We start from the raw sequence: 21873 nt of genomic DNA on the forward strand, positions 1-21873 counted from the left end.
AGCCAGCTAGGAGGAGGGTCAGGAAGGGAAGTTGGGTGATCAGCAGTTAGAATAGGGTTAAGAGCAGGAAGTGGATCTCATGCACAAAATGAACTCAATGACATAGAAAGGAAAGATGCAGGTTTAGGACTTGGACAAGGAGGAGGTTGAGCTTGAATGGTTGGGGAGGGTGGTGGGAGTGTGAGATGGATGCTGAACTGGCAGCTAAACAGACAGTTTTAATCACAGTGCCAATTTAGTTCATGAAATAATGTTTTAAAAATATTTTTAAATCTTTTACAAATGAAACAGCATGTAAATATTTTACTCCAGCAGAAAATGCTTTTCCTTTGTTCACCCGCTAAAGGCTAAATATTCAGTGATCAACTATTTATTGCCCAATGAAAAGAAATCAGAATCAACAAATTAAAATAGCTCCTGCTGTACAGTTCTGAAGTAACATTACATCTCCTACAACATCGTCACATCTGGAACACCTCAATCCATGACAAGTCTATCTTGCTTTAATTCTTACTTTTCTGACCCAATTCCAACCCATGAAACTATTTGTTTCCTTGTACTTAACAACATATATGGAGAGCACACCAAAGTTTAATTGAATACAATTAATTGCACAAAACAATATAATAACCAGCCTCATTGCTTAAACGTTGTCAGCAAGGTCTGCGGTGATCCCTGAACTCAAGGTAGAGGTGGTGGCATAGTGGTAATGTTACTTGACAAGTAATCCAGAAACCCAGGCTAATGCTCTGGGGACACTGGTTCAAATCCCACCATGGCAGCCTGTGGAATTTAAATTCAATTAACAAATCTGTAACTGAAAGCTAATCTCAGTAATGGTGACCATGAAACTATCATCGATTGTTCCTGAAAACCCATCTTCAGGAAATCAGAAGCTGCTTCTGAGTTTTTTTCGGTCAGGATCGCCTTCTGTCAGAGTATGGTCTCCCTACCATCCTGTACCTGGTTTACGTACTCTGCCAATGTTGAGGCTCAGAGTGCCGGCAGTTTATTTGACCATGAGGACTACAAAGACATGCTCAATTTGGTGCTTACTTGCATGCCTACGCACATACTTACAGGGTCAGAGAATGGAAATCAGCCTGCTGTTCATCGCTGCATTTTTCATGAGTACCTTGCAGGATTCCAAGGTTGGCAGACGAGCACAAGGCTTTATGTGTTTACTGAAACACATTGAAGGATTTTACAATGTGACTACTGCAGTCAATTGCAAGGAAATTAGATGTTCAGCACGAGTATATTTGTATAAACAACAGGACAATTACTCTGGGAGAAAAAAATGTGTTCAAAGCAGATCATTCACCTGACCACTGCCAAAGAAGAACCATAGAACAAGACTCCCCTTGTTTCTTTGAACTAGGGGCGTGATTAACATGAACAGCTGAAGCATTCAAACTGCGAAACTAAAGGTGAATTTTTTGCAGGACAAAGGAGAAAACATTTGCCAAGAATGTTTTCAATGTTAAAGAGCAAAATCTAGAGGTTTAAAGAACATTGTGTAACATGCATTTTCTTACAAGGCCCCAGCTGGCTTCATGAGTGAATGCACCAGACATGATCCTGAACCACAAGAGTCCAGAAATGTCCCAGGTTTGATAGCCAGTCTGTGCCGAGGTAACTGCTTTCAGCTGGGATGGCAGGTGGCACAATATAAATGGCTTTAGTTCTTGTGGCCTTGAATGTGCAGGAGAATATTAGGTAGGGAGTGGAATCCTGCTGGCTATTGAGCGAGATGCGCCCAGATTTGCACATAAAAACCAGAGAACTATCGGCACCTATCGGCCAAATCATAAGAGGCAGAAACTTTTGAAGAAAGCAGGGGAAATACTGAAATAAAATTCTGAAATAAAGTGTCATGACATAGAATCACCACCAGTGACCTGAAATAATTTTTCTCAGCCCAAAAAATCAAAATCTCCGTAGACAGAAAATAGCAATATGGTTACAAGGTATAAAAAGGGTTTTGCTTCCAATATTTGCAACTCCTAGTTTGTCAGAGCTCATTTACTAACAACTTTTTTACAGCTGCCTTTATTGGCTACTAAAAAAGTAACAACAGGCTGTATTAATCTAGAATGTCATAAACCTACATTGTAAATCATCGCTGCAAACGCAGAAGCTCCAAAATAAATTATTTGCGTGTAAATACTTGAATTTATACAGAGTCGTATCATATCGCCGTATCTGAGGTAGGTTTGCAAAATGAATAACTTATTTTTTTAAAAATTTATTGGCAATTACTACTTCGTGGAAAATACAAAGCAACTGATTTCAAAACCTGGACTGTGAACTGAGAAAATGCAAAGTATTAACCAAAGGAGCACTTGTATAATATTAATTTGTTTTGCAGCCCGACAAGTTTGCAGTTTTTCAAACTAATATTTTATGGAAATAGTTACATTTTATCATTGATTCATTCTCCCCAATATTCCTTACCCAAATCAGCCACATCTAGCCAGATCGTCCATCAATAGTGCTTATGTAAACAACCACAAGAATGCAAGAGGAGTCTGGATTGGCACTTGCTCCAATTTGCTCCTTCTGGCCCATGTCAAAGCAACTTGATGGCCCCACTCTTTTGTCAAGAATAGACAGCAAGTAATCCAATTATTTTTTCATAGATATCATTCCCCAAATTCCAGTGAGGACACTGTAGATTCAAAGCTTTCTTTTAAATCACCTAGCCAGAATGAAGAGTATAACTTAACTGGAACACTTGGCCTTTTGTTAAGTAATACAGCAGTACACTTGACATTTTTGTAACATGTCTACCTAATTGGGGAGGAAAAGAAACCAAGAAGTACAGTTAAAGACTTCCTGGATATGCCTGAAGAGGTCATATTAAGAAATAGGTACAGAGTGAATTGTGGTGATTGCAGGTCTTTCATTTGTAATGGCATTGGCAAGAACAATGCAATGATCAATTAAAGGCACTTTTATAGGAATACGATAGTATTCACCTTTTTCTTCCCCCCATCAGCTGCATTCCTCAACTTAACGCAACCTACATCAAGCCAACAACATCAGAAATTTATCAATACAAGGGTTTATGAAACTGACACCAGTCCTTGTAAATAAACACTAGCACCGGTCCCCCACATTTTCAACCCAGCTAAGATTAAAGTTCCATGTTATACAATGCAGCCAAATGAAATCAAATTAAAAGTAAAAAGGTGAGCAGTGGGGAGCGGATTTGACTGCACAGCAATTATGTTTCCTAAAGAAGCAAAGAAATTTGCAACACAGGAGGCCATTCAACTCATCATGTCCACACCAGTCAACAAGTAGTCATCCAGCCTAGTATCACTTTCCAGCTTTCGGTCCGAAGCCTTGTGGGCAACGGCACTCAAGTGCAAATCCAAGTACTTTTCAATGAGGGTCTCTGTCTCTGCCACCCTTTCAGGCAGAGTTCCAGATCCCCGCCATCTGTGTGAAAAAAAATTTCAGCTCAAATCCCATCTAAACCTCCTACCACTTACCTTAAATTTATGCCCCTGGTTATAAACCCCTCAACTTAGAGGAATAGGGCCTTTCTCTTCACTCCATCTAGACATCACACAATTTTAATCCTAGACAGCAAAAAAAAACTTCCTCAGAGGCTTAATGGGCAATTTATGACATCAGGGTCACTTAGTATCTGAAACTAGAAGTTTGCAGGTTTAGTCTGTATTTCGTTATCTAGCCTTAGCCAAGATTTGAAGTGCAGAAATAGGTTTTCACACCCCTGCACTCAGACTCCTGTCCCTTTTGTAGGAAGAATAAAAAAGTATATTATCTAAATGGTGAGAGATTGCAGAGCTCTGACTTGCAAAGGGATCTGGGTGTCCTAAAACAAAATCGTGAAAGGCTAGTATGCAGATACAGCAAGAATTCAGGAAAGCAAATAGAATGCTATTGTTTATTACAAGGGGAATTGAATACAAGAGTAGGGACGTTATGCTTCAGTTATACAGGGCATTGCTGAGACAACATCTGGAATACTGCGTACAGTACTGGTCACCCTATTTAAGGAAGGATGTAAATGCATTGGAAGCAGTTCAGAAAAGGTTTACTAGACTAATACGTGGAATGGGTGGGTTGTCTTATGAAGAAAGGCTGGACAGGCTAGGCTTGTATCCGCTGGAATTTAGAAGAGTGAGAGGTGACTTGATTGAAATATACAAGATCCTGAGGTAACTTGACAGGGTGGATGTGGAAAAGATGTTTCCTCTTGTGGGAAAATCTAGAACTAGGGGTCACAGATTAAAAATAAAGGGCCGCCCATTTAAGACAGAGATGAGGAGAAATTATTTTCTCTTGGAGGGTCATGAGTCTTTGGAACTCTCTTCCTCTAAAGATGCTGGAGGCAGAGTCTTTGAATAATTTTAAGGCAGAGGGAGATAGATTCTTGGTAAGCAAGGGGGTGAAAGGTTATTGGGGGTATGCAGGAATGTGGATTGAGGTTAAAAATCAGATCAGTCCCCTGATCTTATTGAATGGTGGAGCAGGCTCAAAGAGCCGAGTGGCCTACTCCCCTTGCTCCTAATACATATGTTCGTATGTTATTGCTAGCCATGGCATTTGCACGAATACATTCATGTGAGCATCTACAAAGGACGAGGTCAGGTTTGGCTGGAATAGAATTTGAATCACCTGCTATTTCCTATTTTCTTGGTTCATGGTTAAATAATTGTGACCTGGTGAGGTAGTGGAATTCTACCTTTGCCCTGAGAGCCAGGTGCACAGTAAGCCAGTGGCAGCACTGGCTTTGGGCAATACAAGAGAAATTAATATTAGGGGAAAAAGTAAAAACTTTAGGAAATCTCATCACCAAGGCTACCCCTGGACAAACAGATGTACAAATCAGGAGCAGACAGTTCTACAAAGACAACAAGAAAGAAAACTCAAAAAGGGCAAAAGGAATGTTTACCCCAAATAAAAGAATGTGTAGTATTGGACATGACATTTCACAGAACAATACTAAAGAAGTTTCTTTGGTGCTGGCCACACTTAGAATTCAGTATAGGTGGGATCAAATTTTTACCAATACAAACTCATGTGCCATGGTTTCAATCCAGCTATAGAAGGATCATGTTTATGTGTGTGAACATATACATGTATCATTTTTTTTATATACACAAACATATAGAGAGGTCACACTGGGTGTCAGAGTCAAATGTGAAGGTATTGGTTAAAAACTCAATAATAAATGACTGTTAACTATGTGATGCAATAAATTGTAAGATGCTTCAGAAACGTTACAACACACAGAAACACCTAGATGAACAATGGATTTAACAACAAAAAATCATCACAAGTTGGCAGAGAAGTCTCACAGAAACCTGGAATGATTGAAGATAACAGGGACTGTTCGAATGTTGAATGCACTTGGCAGTCTTATAGAACATCTACAGAAATGCTAAAAAAGTGTTAATTCACAATTTAAAGTAAAATTAAATAAATTTAGAGAAACGTTTGAACTGCCAATATTTCTTTTAGGATGAAAGCTTATTTTAAATCAACAAACAATAATTCTAGAGATACAGCATCAAACTGCCTTTCAGGGTACCACAGCCCAAACTGTCACTGAAATTTAAGTCCACATGGGGGAATTTGGCTGGACTACTTCATGCAATCACCTTATGAGGGGAGGCCTACCCATTACCATTAAAAGAGGGGAAAATAAATTGAAGAATTAAAAATATTAGGACAATTTATCTTTCATAAGATTAAAGTCATTGCCCAAAGTTTAATGCCATCATGGCATCTAATTCCATTTTAAATAAGCTCAATGCTTCCTTCTGCCTTAACCAATGGGAGTGCAGAGACGGGCCACAGCAAGAGATAGAGGGGTAGACAGAGGTGGAGTGAAATCAATGAACAGCTAGAAAAAAAAGTTTTGCTGAAAGGAATGAAAATGGACAACAAATAAAGGTCTCCAACAAGCAACTTTCCTCAGGAAAATCTTCAGTCTCTCGCAGCTATGCAGCCAACAATGGGTTAAACTGAAGTTAGAGGCTCTCATACAATCTCACTGTTAAACTGCAGTGCAACATGGTAAATCTGCTCTATGTAAACATGATCTTATCCAGCTGTCTAAGCTTCATTAAGTGTTTTATCACCATTTTCTGGCAAATAAGACAAATGGCTCACCTCAAAATGCAGGATTCACTTTAACCAAGATAGAAACAGTTTGATTATGTAATCAGAATGAGATGTCCACAAGAGGTTCCAAGAAACTGTACACTAGACACTTGTTAGTTGAAGCTAGGATAACCAATTAGGCTTATTAACTTGCCCTTATATACCATGGAATAAAAACAAAAGAAATACCCTGATTTCAGGAAAATAACATACCGTGTCATTAGAAACTACTTCTATGCCTACTTCATACTCATTGACCATTTTTAATTTGATATTTCAGTACTGTTCACAAAAAAATTAACATTGCTTATCGCTTTGCGATGTGTTTTTCTCTCTGTATGGTTTGCTTACATTTGCTTTCACTATGTTGCATGTAGCTGTTACGAGCATATTTTCTCATTCATTCTGCACAGCTGTCTCTCTTGGCCCAATTCTCTTTCTCTTGCTGTCTCTGCAAGTCTGTATGATTCTCAAATCCACTCCATTACTCCTGACCAATTTCTTACTTTTGTTAAATACCAAAGTGCATAGAAAGAGGCAGTTCAAAAGTTCTGAGATCTTGGGGGACCAGCTGTCCTTGGGGCATAGAGAAAGATGAAATGTGCTGGGAGGGAGAAAGGGGGTTTAAGGCCTTGGGAAGGAATGAGCACAGAGGATAAGGGGCGAGGGGGAGAAAAGGGAGGGGTTCAGTGGCACTGAGGGAAGGTTGGCAGAGAAAGAACAAGTCACAAAGAATCATAGAATAGAAAGTACTGAACAAATGGGTGGAAGGGCAGTAACCAACCAAAGTGCATGGGTAAAATGAGGACTTGGGATTGGAAGTGAGAGTGTGCCCAAATCAAATACAGCTGCTTCCCTATTAGGTTGTACATGTGACTGGTCCTTATTACCACATGATGAATCATCTCTTTGAAAAGAGACAGATATGGAAAGAGGGTGAACGCCACTCAAATTTTCTTTACAAATTTTGGTAAACTTTTGCACACACAGTGATTGATGGCACAACAATTTCCGATCCACCATCATTCCGGTCAATCTACACAGTATGCTCTCGATTTTTTATTTTGGGTGGAAAGGACCTGAAACCTAATGTTTTCCACAAGTTTACCATTAGTTCACCCTTTTAGATGCCCCTATTAATAAAACCCAAAATGCAGATAAATGGGCTCTTCCAAACAGCTGTTTGAACTTGTACTTTCTGGGAATTCTGCGAAAGCGCCAAAACCTTTCTACTGAGCGTGTACACTCACACAGGCACATGCATACATTTTCAGGCGCATTTATAATGTTTTACATGTTACACATGCAAATTTCTATGCCACACATAAAATGATATAAAAGGAAAAGAATAAATAGTCAGTAAGAAATTTCCCCAGGAGCAGAAAATACCCTTTCAGAATGTAATTAATAACTGGGCTCAGAAACATGTACATTTGCAGCAGGAAGGCCTTGTAGCCTTAAAGTGGTACAGGCCATCTCATACAATTGCTGCTTCAGCAAAAGAATAACACACTGTGCATAGTACTGCGTAAAACTTTGCCCTTACAAAATGGTCCATCGCCTGACTTATCACAGGAAATTGATCAACTGTTGGAATATTTCAGAAACTGCTTTTATATATTCAAATAGTCATTTAAGTTGAATGGTAAAATAGCAAACATGGAGAAGGATAATCAATGAGCATTTTGGCAGCCCATAGTAAAATGGGAGATGAAAGATGTTAAAATAACAAACCTTACACACAAAATTGCATTACGAAAATTGACACTCCCATGTGTTAATGTCAACTTATCCCAAATCAATTGTCTTACGCAACTTCATTCAAAATTTCCATCATCCTGTTTCTTGCTTTCAAAATGGATCATCATATGGAAGCTCAGCATCTTACACTGGGCAGGCAGAGCAGGGTGTCAAAAAAAAGAATGCAAATGGGAGGAAACAGGAGGAAACTAGGAGAGAAAGCTTCCAAAGTCCACCTCAAAACATAGCCACCTCCACCCTCGAGACCAAGCAATGGGATTAACATTGGCAGCCGATAAAACAAAGGGAGACAAAAAGACTCCAGCTTGAAAATAATTACAAGCTTGAGGACAAGACTGGTATAAAACTGAAACACTGCCTTTCTTCCTTTCCTCCTGTTTACAGCACACTGCTACACATTGGCAGATTTCAAAAAACTTTTTTTTTTAAGATGTTATCCACTGTAATGCAAATGAAGCAGCACAGAAAAACTTTTCCAGAGCTTTGTTCCATGGGAATACTTGAAAAGGATACGTCCTTGCTCAATGAAGGTAATTGCTGTTTTTAGGTTCTGGGCCATGCGAAGTTTCACCATAATAGTAGGGAGACGCCTCCTGCAAAAGGAACACAGTTTTAATATTTTTTTAATGCAGAGTCAAATGCTTATTACATCTCTCAGTAAATATCACCCTCCTCCATCAATCATTAGTGACCAGCACAAGAATTCAGTCTTTTATTTGTACAGCTGCAAAGTAGCCAAAAAAAAATCTAGTACAAGCTGGTTCTCTCAAATATCTCGGCATTGAAATTACACAATACTTGCCGGTAGCCATACCAACCAACCAAGATAGATTAGTAACTAGGAAAACTCGTTCCAAATGAGCAACAGAATATGTCCGTCAGCTCTCCAGTTTCTGAAAATAAACCAAACACAATTATATTCGATTTTACTGTCAAGTATAATTGATATGGTGCTACCTCATTAAAAAGCCACGTGAAGCTCCGTACACCCCTGACAGAGTTTGTAATATTTAATGTGTTCAAAGGCCTTATTCTGGAAGTGGACTTCAAGGTCTTTATGGAAAGATGGCAATTCCAAATTACAGCTCATACCATCAGCTGTTGGTTACAAGTGATTATCGTTTATGCAACCAGCATTACTGCTGCATCCTTTTAGGAATAAAACAAGGCTAACTGAAGTTCAGAACACAAAAGTACTAATGATTCCTGAAGGAAATGGTGCTAGATTACAAAAAATAAGAAGACTCACCACCAGCTTACTGTGATGAATGGTACCTAGTCTTATATCCTCAGTGCTATCTAGTCACTACAAAAACCCTTAAAATCACTTGAGCCTCAGTTAAAAAAACAGCCTGGTGATAAAAGTTTAAGTCTGATTGATAATACTAACTGGACAATGCTAAATGGTACTAATTAAAATTCCAGGCGTGTGTTCAGAATTGAGGCCCACATCAATAAGAAATTCAACATCAATGAAAGCATTTTGCTCAGTGCATATGGAATATTAGAAATGTTACAATAGGCCTGCATTAGGCATAACACTTCTTCATTCTAGCAATGTAGTTCAGCCTCCTCACACAACCAGACTTACCTACCAAGTGAAAAAAATATGTACCTTTAAGAATCTGAAGCCATACATAGCCCTCACTGTGGTGTTTCTTTATATGTATCTATAATATCTATATTAAAAATCTTACACTTGTGTGCACTGTCTGCACCACTTGACTTTCCGTACTCACATTTTGTGTCAGCATTTTCAAATAAATTTATTATGACAGTGCTTCTCAAACTTTTTCCTGGTGTGATTCCAGTTTAATGTCTCAGGCCTTTTGTGACCTCAGTGAAAATTTGGGGGTGTAAGAGAACTGTAGAGGGGTGAGGGAATGTGGGAAGTTTCAGTTGTTGAGGGGTGGAGGGGGAAGCTTCAGTTGCTGAGAGGGAAAATGCTTGAGTTGCTGAGGTGCGTGGGGGGGCGGGGGGGGGAAGGCTTCCGTTACTGACGGTTTCTCGAAAAAGAAAAAGCAAACATCTACCTTTTCTCAAGCATTTTTTGCAGCAGCAGCAACCAGCAGCAGTCCATTAGGCCATGCCCGCAAACAGAAATAAAATTGAGAGATTTAAAGGACCCTTGCAGCTGTCAGGAATCAGTCCAAGCTCCACTGCAGACATTGATGCCTTGGAGCTTACAACCTCAAAACCTCGTCTCACAACCCACAGTTTGGGGAGCCCTGTGTTATAAGGCATATGTCAACTTGTTCCTCATGGCACTCTGACCACATAATTTGGTCACTGGGTTGCCACCACTGTGTCAAAAAGCTTTCTGAAATGTTTCATTATCTATTCTGCCAGTCCCTCAGTAACTAAATTTCTAATGTTAAAATAAGAAACTAAACAAAATAATGTTAGAAAAAATATACTTTTTGTGATGCGATAAATGGCTGGTTTCCGTGCTGTAAATACTACGTACCACTTTGCATCATGGTTTTTGATCCAAACTTAAAAGCAAAATTTCCAAATTTCCAAGTGAAAGCTTTGAGTTGTTTTATTTTGCAACTGATTCATAATGTGATTTATCAGCTGTGATATTGATGTTTACCTCTGCCAAATGCAACTTCTTGAAAAACATTTTATTCATTCATGGGGCCTGGACAGTACTTTTACTTTAGCTTCTTCAACTTCAAATAAATACTCTTCAAATAATTTTGAAAAGCACAAGAACAAATGAACAAAAAAGCTATGCTTGTGCGCAAGAAAAAAGAGTGCACTACACACCTGTTGTAGCTTTCGCTGTGTCCCGTGGAACTTAGAAAACGTATTGAATAAGCTTAGGGTGCGAGAGGCCAAATGACAGAGTTGAGAGGGAAAGGGAGCAAGAGAAAGAGAGGGCAATGGTGAGGTTGAAAGAGGGCAAAATGGGGGCAAGAAAATGTGCGAGAGAACAAAAGCAGCCCAGGGTGTAATTACTGCATAGCAAGTTTGCACAGGCAGTTTCCAATTTAAATGTCAACAGAAGAGTTCATAATAGTTATTAAAAATAAAGACAGACTTTCAAAATGAGGACTGAATAATATCTGTGCACCATGGTCTAATTTTCTTTGGTCTCTTAACACTGCTGTAAATGAAGACAACCTACATGCAGGGTTGGAGGTACAGCCATATGATATACTGCAAAGCTTTATTCTGGCATCACATGGTGTGATAAAAAGAGAAAATTTATGCAAATGAGCTAGTTAAGAATCATATGAATTCTTTTTTCAGTGTTTTACAAAGGAGGAACCTTAAAGGTGCAAGCTTAACCATGCTAAAATCAAGTGGAAGACGATGTATGCTATATGTAATCAAACATATCCTCAATTCATTCAAACTCTGCAAGCAAATGAATCATGGTGACCACAGAAAATTTCAGTCTTTTATTTAATGAAGTATCATCACGAGAATTTTGCAGGGGTAAACCCATTTGCCAAAGGTGGTCTCAGTCATCTGTAACCACGCAGACACAAGCCAGATACTTTTTCTCATGTCCAACTCAAAGGGTCTTTATGACAGGCAAGCTCAAAACATGATATGTCCAAAGGAAGAAAGCCTGGAGTGAACAGTACACTTGAAACAGTAACTCTGACCTCCCAAACGAGACAAATAGGACAGTAATCTCACTTCTCACTACAAATCATACAATTTATGGGGGCTGTGATAGCATAATGATTATGTTACTGCACTCATAATCCAGAGTCCTGGACAAACGATCCTGAGACACAAATTCAAATCACACCATGGCAGCTGGGAATTTAAATTAAGTTAACTAAGTAAGTCTAAAAAGCTAGTGTCGGTTATGGTGATCAGAAAATTATTGGGTTGTTGTAAAAACCCACTCATTTCACCTAATGTCCTTTATGGAAGGAAATTGCCATTTTCACCCAATCTGGCTACAGCAACGTGATGGACTCTTAACTGTCCTCTCAAATGGCCTCACAAGCCATTTAGTTGTTTCAAGGCACAAACTTCTCTAGAGAAACTTGGGATAAGCATCAAACCCCTTCATGATTCTAACGATTTCTATCCGGTAACCTCTTCCTCTTCCAAAGAAAATCTTGTTCTGGTTCAGTCTTTCCTGAGTTACAACCTCTCAATTCTGGTATCCCTTTTCTCTTCCACCCCATTTAGAATTATTTTCCAAAGAGTTCCTCCTGCAAATACACCATTACTACCATTCTATACTAAAACTGATTTTCTATTTACCTGCCCATAAATACAAAGTGTGTATATATAAACAGATATTCAGTCTGCATTGGCTCCAGTTCTTAGCTGCAGAATGATTCATGAAACATTGATACGGGACCATAATTAAATACTTTTTTACTTTTACTCAAGTCTGAACTGGGTCAAAGCAAAATCAAAAGAGTAACTTTCACAATTAAGGTTGGCTGTCAAATTCAAACAGGTTTCAGAGGCGTACTGCTCCAAGGGTTTTGTGTTATTATGTTTGCACCTGTAAAACAAAGAAGCTGTTGCAGTGTACTGAAATACATTGAGTGCAGTGGTATTGACCACAGCTGATACTAGTAAAGTCAACAAGTCCCCTGTTAAGTGATCAACTGAAAGATAATTGGCTTCATTTACCACAGGCTGGGTCATTTTTGTTTGGGCTCTGGTTTGCTTCAGTAACCAAACAATGACATCACAGAGGCATTACTCCCTTCCCTCCCCCAACTCCACAGATTCAGTGAGAGTTTTAAGTCAAAGCAGAATAAGACTCAGAGTGCTTTCAGACTGGATTCACACCCGAGGATGATCCAATAAAGACACCTGTTCTCTTCCTGAGCTAGAACTATGGTCTTTTAAGAGACAGAATTCAAAGTAACTTTGTGCTGAACATTAAGCATTTTTAACAAAACTTTAAGCATACATTAAGTCCCAACACTACAGCTTGCTGTAGGTTGTGCATTTATTGAAACGGCAGACTTCAAAAACCAAGTAGTTATTTTTGGTACGACTGAATAAGAGCTGCGGACATCAAGGCAGACACCAGTACAGACTACATCTCATCTTAACAAAATAAAGAGCATTGAAGTACACAAGATCATGGATGCACAGGTCCCATAATACACTCACAGTAAACTCATATGGTGATAATATGCAAAAGATAGAAAAGAACGTAATAACTCTTCCTGACAGTGGAGATGGGGAAAAGCAAGATCATTGCCAAGGACATGAATGGCACCAAATTAAAAGAGACACAGTTACTGTGGTTTATGCTTCCTAACCAATTTATTTAATAGCCCACTCATTCACAAGTAGCATGAAAACAAAATGAAGTGCAAATTGAGAAATGGAATTTTCACACTAGTACAAAATTATGATTGTTTTGTCAGATCAATGCCCTTTATCATATGTAGAGAGGGCACTGATGTTTGGTGTTGCTCCATACCATAAACGGCATGTGATGTTCAACAAACATTGAGTGGAGAAGTATTGACGGACCAACCACCACCTCAAAATCCTGCACGTAAATGTCAAATTATGTTTTTTTTTACATTTTGGAATGCTTTGCAGATATCAATTTCTTAGCTGACCATAGTATTCACATTGCAACAGTGATAAGCTCCTCTGAATCACAGTCTGATGATTTGAAAGGATAAGCAAAACGTGACGTAATTGGCACAAACCTAGCAGGGTGTCTCGAACAACTGCTGGAAGAGGTTGTAACAGCACCCTCTTGTGGCTGTGTGTGTGTATATATAATATATATATATATATATATGTATGTATGTACGTATATATAGTCAAACTGGAATAAACGAGTTTTTCAGTTTGAGTACTTTGAACTCTGTGCTGCACGCTGTCTTTTCCTGTCCTGCAAACGTCTGGCAACGAGGTGGGATTGTGAATGTCATCAGCCAAACAAATTTGGGTTGCAGAAACATCCAGCAAACCGGTAGAGCACCCGAAAGGTTTTTTTTTGTCGAGAAATAGTTTTAAAAATCCAGTCTTAGAGAAAAGGTTGATTGCGCAAGTGGACGGACTGCCTTCGAAGGTGGCTACATCAATAGGTATTGTTGGGTGACTGGGAGACTATAGCCGTGACTGAGACTTTTTCAGTGCCTATGTGGAGTGGCTAGAGATGTATTTTAATGTTAATAATTTCCTCGGTGTTTCCGATAATCTGACTGTTAATCAGGCAGTGGGGGTAAAGGAAAAGGGTGATATTTCTGACTGAAGCAGGCCCAAGAGTGCATGAAACAGTCAAGAATTTGCTCGCCCCTGCTAAATTGAAAGACACGTTGTGTTTTGTGCAAGCTGGAACAGCACAACAGTCCCAAGCCTAGCTAAAAGCTATCATTTTGGAACCAGTAAGGACGTTGTAATTTTGGAGAATTTCAAGAGAGCGCACTATGGGACAGATTTGTAAACGGTTTAAAAAGTGAAGGCATTCACAGGAAGTTGCTGACATTGCCAAAGTTAAGTTTTGACATAGTGTCGCAAACAGCCTTGTCTATGGACATGGCAGGGCATGACTTGAGAGAAGGCAGAGTTAACAACTGCCAGTCGTCAGCTGAAGTAAATAAGCTACAGCTGAGTAAGCAGAAGGCCGTAACAGCAGCAGTTAATAGTAGCAGTAGTAGAAATAAAAAGTCCTGTTTCCAGTGCTTAGACCAACAATGGGCACAGAATTGTCCATTTGTAAAGGAAGAGTGCTACAGCTGCAAGAATATGGGTCATCTTGGCAAGGTATGTCAAAAGAATGTAAATGGAAAAAACACGGGCTGAAGGAAATGTAGTCACTGCATACAGTTTTCAAACAGCGCCAGGTTGATGATGGGTAGGTTGAAACTCATAGGGCTGGACTTTACCATCGGCGAGCAGGGGCGGGGCCCGCTCACCGACACGTAAAATGATGCACGGTGACGTCAGGTGGAACTCCCGACGTCACCGCGCCCCATTTAAATCTTCAGGAAGGCGGAGACGCAGCAAAATCAGCTGCACACCCGCCAACCTGTCAATGGCCATTTGAGGCCATTGACAGAGCAATTAAAGTAATTAGTGGACCTGCCCGTCCAACCTTAAGGTTGGCAGGCAGGCCAGGAGAAAAAGCATGAAACCTCATCCACGGACGGGATGAGGTTTCATGTAGGGTTTTAAAAATTTTAATCAAGTTTTTTTGGAAATTATGAACATGTCCCAACTCATGTGACATTATCACACGAGGGGACACGTTAGGGAAATTTTATTTTTCTATCTTAAGCTTTTTCACATTTAGAGCCAATCTCCATGAGACTGCACTTAGCCTCAGGGAGATGCGTGCGCTCTTTCGTGCACATGCACGCACAGAAAAGCACACTCTCGATTTTAGGAATCCCCCCCGCCCGGACAAGGAGCGCATAGCGCTTCCCTGCGGACGTCACGCTGGGTGGGCCTTAATTGGCCCGCCCACATAAAATGGCGCTGCGCCTCCGATTGGGGGCGCCGATCGGAAGCACGTCCATACGCACTCACCCATCAACTCCACCCCCCACCCCCGCCAAACGGGTGGAAAATTCAACCCATTGGGTCCAAAGCACAAGGATGTCCAGTGGAGATTCGCAGGTCATCATAGTCCAATTCGCGTTGGATGGAACTCTAGTAAAAATAGAGGTCGACACAGGGGCATCAGTCTGCGTGATTCCTGAATTGCTATACCGTCAAAAGTTGAATCAGCATCAGCTGGAGAAATCACGCACAGAATTACAAAGTTATGGAGGAGAGAAAATATCCGTAATGGGAAGTGTGTCAGTTCCAATCACATACAAGGAGCAATGCGCAAAGTTGCCCAACATTGTGTTGAAGGGTGGAAAACCAGTCTTATTCAACGAAACTGGTCAACAGCAAGACGCAAGACGATGCGATCACCAAGTACCTGAAGTGTTTAGTGAGGCCAGCAAACTGATTCAAGGTTATATGAACAACCTTCAGGTCCAGAGGAACACGCGACCAGTTTATTGCAGGCTATGTCCAGTACATTATGCTCTAAAAGAGAAAGTAGAGCAAGAGCTAAAAAGACTTGAGATCGAGAATATTATCTCTAAAGAAGAACAGAGTAATTTGGGTTACTCCCATTGTTTTAGTACCAAAGTTAGATGGTAGTGCAAGAGCACGTGGGAATTATAAGGTAACTGTAAAGCAGGTACTGGAATGTAATCCACCTGATACTTTGCGAACAAATCCCCCACATTTGGCAATGTTATCAGAAAGTCAGATTTTTTTTCCAAGTTAGGTCTGACAAACGCCTATCTGCAACTTGAGTTGGATGACGAGTCCTGGTCATATTTGACTATTAATACACACATGGGTCTATTTCACTTTCATATGCTGCCAATTGATGTTTCTGCAGACCCTGGAATTTTTCAAGGAGTAAAGAACCAAATCTGCAAAGAATTCAGGGAGTATAGTGTGCTATTTGGATGATATATTTATTTCAGCTCCAAAGAGGCAGACTCATGATGACAGGCTGAATAAGGTGCTCCAATATTTGGAAAAGCATGGAGTTCGGGTGAAGGCACAGAAAAATGTGAAATGCTTCAAAACGCTGAAGATTATTTGGGTCACAGAGCAGACAAAGATGGGTTATAAAAACAAAAAGCTAAAAGCTACTGCGGATGCTGGAAATCCAAAACAAAAACAGAATTACCTGGAAAAACGCAGCAGGTCTGGCAGCATCGGCGGAGAAGAAATCAGTTAACGTTTCGAGCCTTCATGGCCCTTCGGCAAAACTGAAGCATAGTTAGAAGAAGGGAGAAATATAAATTGGTTTAAGGTGGGTGGGGTGGGGGGGGGGAGACACATTGAGGGTGTGGTGATTGTGGAGATGAGCAGATAATCAAAAGATGTCACAGACAAAAGGGTCAAAGAGGTGTCGAAGGTGGTGACATTTGTCTGAGAAAAGTGCTAATTAAGAATGGAAGACAGGATATTCAAAGTACAGCTCTAGTGGGGGTGGGGTGGAAAGACTAACAAGGTTTTAGTTTAGATTTAAAAAATAATGGAAATAGGTGGGGAAAGAAGAATCTATATAAATTATTGAAAAAAAAAGGGGGGGGGGAAGAAACGGGGTGGGGATGGGGGGAGGGGGAGTTTAAGATCTAAAGTTGTTGAATTCAATATTCAGCCCAGAAGGCTGTAAAGTGCCTAGTCGGAAGATGAGGTGCTGTTCCTCCAGTTTGCGTTGGGCTTCACTGGTGGGTTATATGCCACCAAGAGTAAGGTTCAAGCAATAAGAAATGCGCCACACTCTCAGAATATCTCTGAGCTCAGATCTTTTCTGGGCTTAGTGAATTATTCCAGTAAATTCATATCAAATTTGGCAACCTTATTGCATCCATTGAATGAACTCCAAAGGAAGTGTGTTCCTTGGAATTAGACAAGGGTGTGTTACAAAGCATTTCAGTTGTGTAAAAGTACGTTGGGAGATCCTAAAATGCTTGTACATTAGTGTGTCCTAAAAGATTAAGCTAGCACGTGATGCCTCTCCATATGGAGTAGATGAGGTGATCTCATGTGTTAGATAATGCTCAGGAGGGGCCTTTGCGTCACACACCCCCAGTGCCTGAGAGTAGAATTATGTTTAAATAGAACATGAAGCATTGTCTTTGATTTTTTGAGTAAGAAGATTTCATAGATTTCGTATAGCTGTAATTTCACGATCAAACTAATCATAAACCACTCACAGCTATTTTAAATCCAAAGTCTCCAGTGCCCACTTTAGCTGCAGCCTGATTGCAGAATTGGGCTTTGATATTGTCTGCTTTTCAGCACGGCATTAAATACATTAACTGGAAGATCATCGTAATGCCGATGCGATGTCTAGATTACCATCCCCCTCGGAGGTAAAGCTCAACAGGGAAGGTTTATTTTTCTTTTCACACATCGACTAGTTGCCAGTCACAGCAGATTACATGGGAGAACAACCCAAAGGAACCTTGTATTAGTAAGGGTGTACGACTGTATTGCAAATGGTTGTCCAACACAGATACTGGAATTAGAAGTCAGGCCAGTTTTTGTGTGTAAGAATGAGTCATCTGTTGGTAAAGGTTATCTTATGTGAGGAGCCAGAGTTGTAATTCCTGAAAGGTACAGGTCACAGTTACTATGTGATCAACACAATCCACACTTAGGGATGAGCTTGTCAAAGAGTCTAGTGAAAAGCTATCTTTGGCAGTCAAGCTTAGATAAAGACATGGAATACACAGTGAAACTGTGCAGAGTTTGTCAAGCAGCAGAAAAGAAGATGCCATCAGTGCCTTTGCAATCATGGAAATGGCCAACCAGAATGTTGCCGAGGCTGCACATAGATTTGGCAGAATTTGAAGGGTAACAGCTGTTCAATGTGATAGACATTCGAAGTGGGTTGAGGGTGTCCTGATGAATTGAATAACAATTGCCAAAAATCTAGATATATTGAGTGGTTTGTTTGCAACTAATGAACTCATGGAGGAATTGGTGTCTGACAGCAGACCTCAGATTTATTCAGAAGTGTTTGTAAAATTTGAGAGAATGAACAGGGTAAAAACTCTAGAATTTCACCGTATCATCCTGCTTCAAATGGAGCAGCAGAGCACAAAGTACAAATTGTTAAACATGTTCTTGTTAAACAAATGCTGGATAGAAATTGGAAGAAATGTCAGTTGTCATTGAATCACAAACTGGTAAATTTTTTGTTTATTGTACACACCTCACATTACATACAACTGGCAGAATGGCAGCTGAATTGTTTCTTAGAAGACAGCCTTGAACAAGATTTTCATTGCTAAATGTGGCTTCAACAGTCAGTAGAAGAGAAACAATCCAGGCAGAAACAGAGTCATGATAGGGGTAGAGTAAGAGAAAAAAGTCTGAAGTTGAACCAGAAGTTTAAGGTGAAAGAATATCATAAAAGTGGGTGAAGTGGCTACCAGGAAAAGTAATGAAAATATGTGGTCCTCATACATATCTGGTCAAGATGTTTGGTTGTGACAAGGTTAGGTTTGTACATATAGATCATGTTTTACCTTCAGAGATTCATGAATAAGAAGGAAGTTGGGAAGAATCAAATGAGTCTGATGAATTGGATAGTTGGGATATGAATAGAGTACTAATAGTTACTCCAACACAAGTTGTGCCTGAAACCAGTTAAGATTCGATGCAGAGTTAGACAGATATGCCTGATAAAGTGGAAAATTCAACTGAAGTTCAAGGGCAAAATCATTCTTTGTCGGAGAAAGCTTCTCCACAGACTCATGCCCAGATGGGTCAGTGTCCTTCCCAAGTTCTGAAATTTTAGGACAAGAAAGAAGGTATCCTCTTAGGAATAGGAAACCAACGGCTAAGTTAGATTTGTAAATAAATGAAAAACAATAAATGTATCTAAGCTGTATGGAATTTGAACTTTTGTGCAAGTATTCATTGACGGAAGAATGTAATAGCACCCACTTGTGGCCATTTGTGTATGTATGTATATATAGTCAAACTGGAATAAGCATGTTTCAGTTTGGTACTTTGAATGCCATGTGCTGCATAGATTCTCTTTTCTGCCCTGCAAAGATATCACAGGAGGTATTTGAAATACACTGCAGACCATAATATGTCTTCATGTTTACTATCAAAAAACTGGCAGGGAGCAAATAACAAAACACAGGCAAGGGGAAAATAAAAGATGCCAACTTTTACTTCAAGAAAAGCCACATCAGAATGCATACCGTATGAACATCAAAACTATAATTAATAGCACAAATAATTTATTTTGCATTAACAAATGGCCCAAATTTTGCTGGGAAAGGGCATTTTGCTAGTTAGTCTTTTAGGTTATGGAATATTTGCTCACAAGGTTGTTGGTTGCAAGGGAATCTGGTGAACAATGGGACAGTGTATCCCTGTAACCAATGAGTCTAAAGGTTTGAGAAATAAACAGAGGAAGGCTTGAGGAGGAGGGTGAATTAGAGTGGATGAATGCCATTGACAATCTTACCTTCAAAGCTCCCACACTTTGCCCTGCCACTCACCCTAAACACCTCCTCTTCACCTCCTCCACCTCTCTCTCACCATAAACCCCTCTACTTTTCCCATCTCCCTCTCATTCATAAGTACCTTCCACCTCTTTGTACAGGCTTTTGGTTATCCCACCCTATACCCCCTTTCTTGGCTCAGCATCTAACTACTTGTGTGCAACGTTTGGAACATGTATCAATTTTATACAAATATGAGCTGTTGTTCTGTTTCTTCCTCTCTTGTACCGCATTTGTAATAGTTCTGAAAAGGAGATTTATTGTGAAATTAAATGCAGCTTCCTTTTTCTGGCTGGCTCAGTAGCAATGGGCGTGGCACAGGGAAGAAAGCATTTACTTGCAATTTTTCATTAGGAACACTGGACATTTACTGCTGCTGGGTTAGTCCATAAGTTTGTCCTGTATAGTAAACTGATAGCAGTACAACAAGCTGTTTTGGAAGCAAGAACAGTTTCATGCATTATTTTTATTTTTGCTATATGACATTTAAGCGCTAATTGCTTCCTGCACTTGATAAAACTCACTTGTATCATACATGTATGTCGATTGCTATCTCAGGAAGGATTTCATCACCATTGTAAAGTGCCGAGAATTGAACCGTGAAGAAAATGCAGAAAAGCCCATCACAGACCCTGAGCAGGAGGATGCTTATATCTGAGTGGCCAACAAGCATACAACAAGGCACTGCTTTTCTCCAACTGCATATTACCACACGACGACTGCAGGAGGCACAACTCATATGCTACATGACAACATCAGAATGCTCCACTTTGTGTTTATGACTTCAGAGATTACAAATTCTACTTAAAAATGAAATGTTTCAGCTTAACATCCCAATAAGGAATCCCACCTTTTTTCTGGAAAAAATGACTAATACAAACCCAGTAGTATATTCAATGAGGAGTTTCCATCATTTTTCATTTGTGCCCATGGTCTGATTCAGGAATGCAGTCCAAAATGTGTTATTTGGTAGCAAGGAAAGACTATTAAAAACCGTTACACAAGTGGCCTGATGGGATGCAATAGATAAGTTTAATCTCCAATTGTTTAATAATAGGGAAATATTTGAAGGAAGATACTTAAGCACTCCAAAATCCATTACTGTCCTCAAAAAAAATGTAACAGCTCAAGCTATTCAAATTCAGTCCTGGCTCAAAATCAGAACTTCATGAATATATGCCAAGGCCACAAATTCTATGTACATAGCATAGTGATAGTCTGTCAATGACTATTTCATCAAAAAGTTTGTGATTTTGTTGAATGTTGCTCACTCAGTGTTACCGGCAGTCCCAGAGATCCATATGCAACAGGAGTCAATGCCAGAGAGGAGCAGAAATATGAATTCTGAGAAATTCTTGTACAAGGTTTTTAACTTGTACAGCTTAGAAATTGCTGTCTTTGCATCAAGATTCTTTCCGATTTATTTGAAACCAGTACCTTGACAAAAGATTAGTACAACAAATGATTTGAATAACTCCAAGTCCATTCAAGGCTTTAATATAAGCCATTACTTGAAGCACGTATCTCATCATTTTATAAGTTTCAATTAAACTTACGCCAGTTAAGAATGAATTCCCAATTTGCCAAGTCATCAAGTGGTTATCAGAAACAATGGCAAGAGGGTTTCTTTTCTGTTGCGGCTCAGTTCTTGCCTCTGAGTCACAAAGTTGCGAGTGCTGGTCTCACCTCGGGGTTTGAGCACAAAAGTCAAGGCTGGCATTCCAGTGCAGTACTGAGGGAGTACTGCACTGACAGAGTTGCCATTTTTCAAATGAGATGTTAAACAGAGGCCCCAACTGCCTGGGGGATGCAAAAGATCCCTTGGCACTATTTCAGAGAGCAATGGAATTATCCCTGGCGCCCTGAGCAATATTTAGCCCTCAATCAACATCACAAAAAAAACATAAATTATCACATTGCAGTTTGTGAGTGTTCTTCATGCACATATTGGCTGCTG

At 39.8% G+C, this 21873-nt stretch overlaps 1 protein-coding gene across 1 annotated transcript in view; it reads right to left on the reverse strand.

The window, feature by feature from the left end:
* Positions 1-21873, reverse strand: part of imp3 (IMP U3 small nucleolar ribonucleoprotein 3) — a 276423-nt gene that overhangs the window by 155193 nt on the left and 99357 nt on the right. The window contains exon 4 of the mRNA XM_078561507.1: positions 8419-8498. Within this exon, the coding sequence (XP_078417633.1) occupies positions 8419-8498 (80 nt within the window). The remainder of the gene's footprint in view (positions 1-8418; positions 8499-21873) is intronic.

This window comes from Cetorhinus maximus, chromosome 17 (genome assembly GCF_964194155.1).
Source record: "Cetorhinus maximus chromosome 17, sCetMax3.hap1.1, whole genome shotgun sequence".
Classification (NCBI taxonomy): Eukaryota; Metazoa; Chordata; class Chondrichthyes; order Lamniformes; family Cetorhinidae; genus Cetorhinus; species Cetorhinus maximus.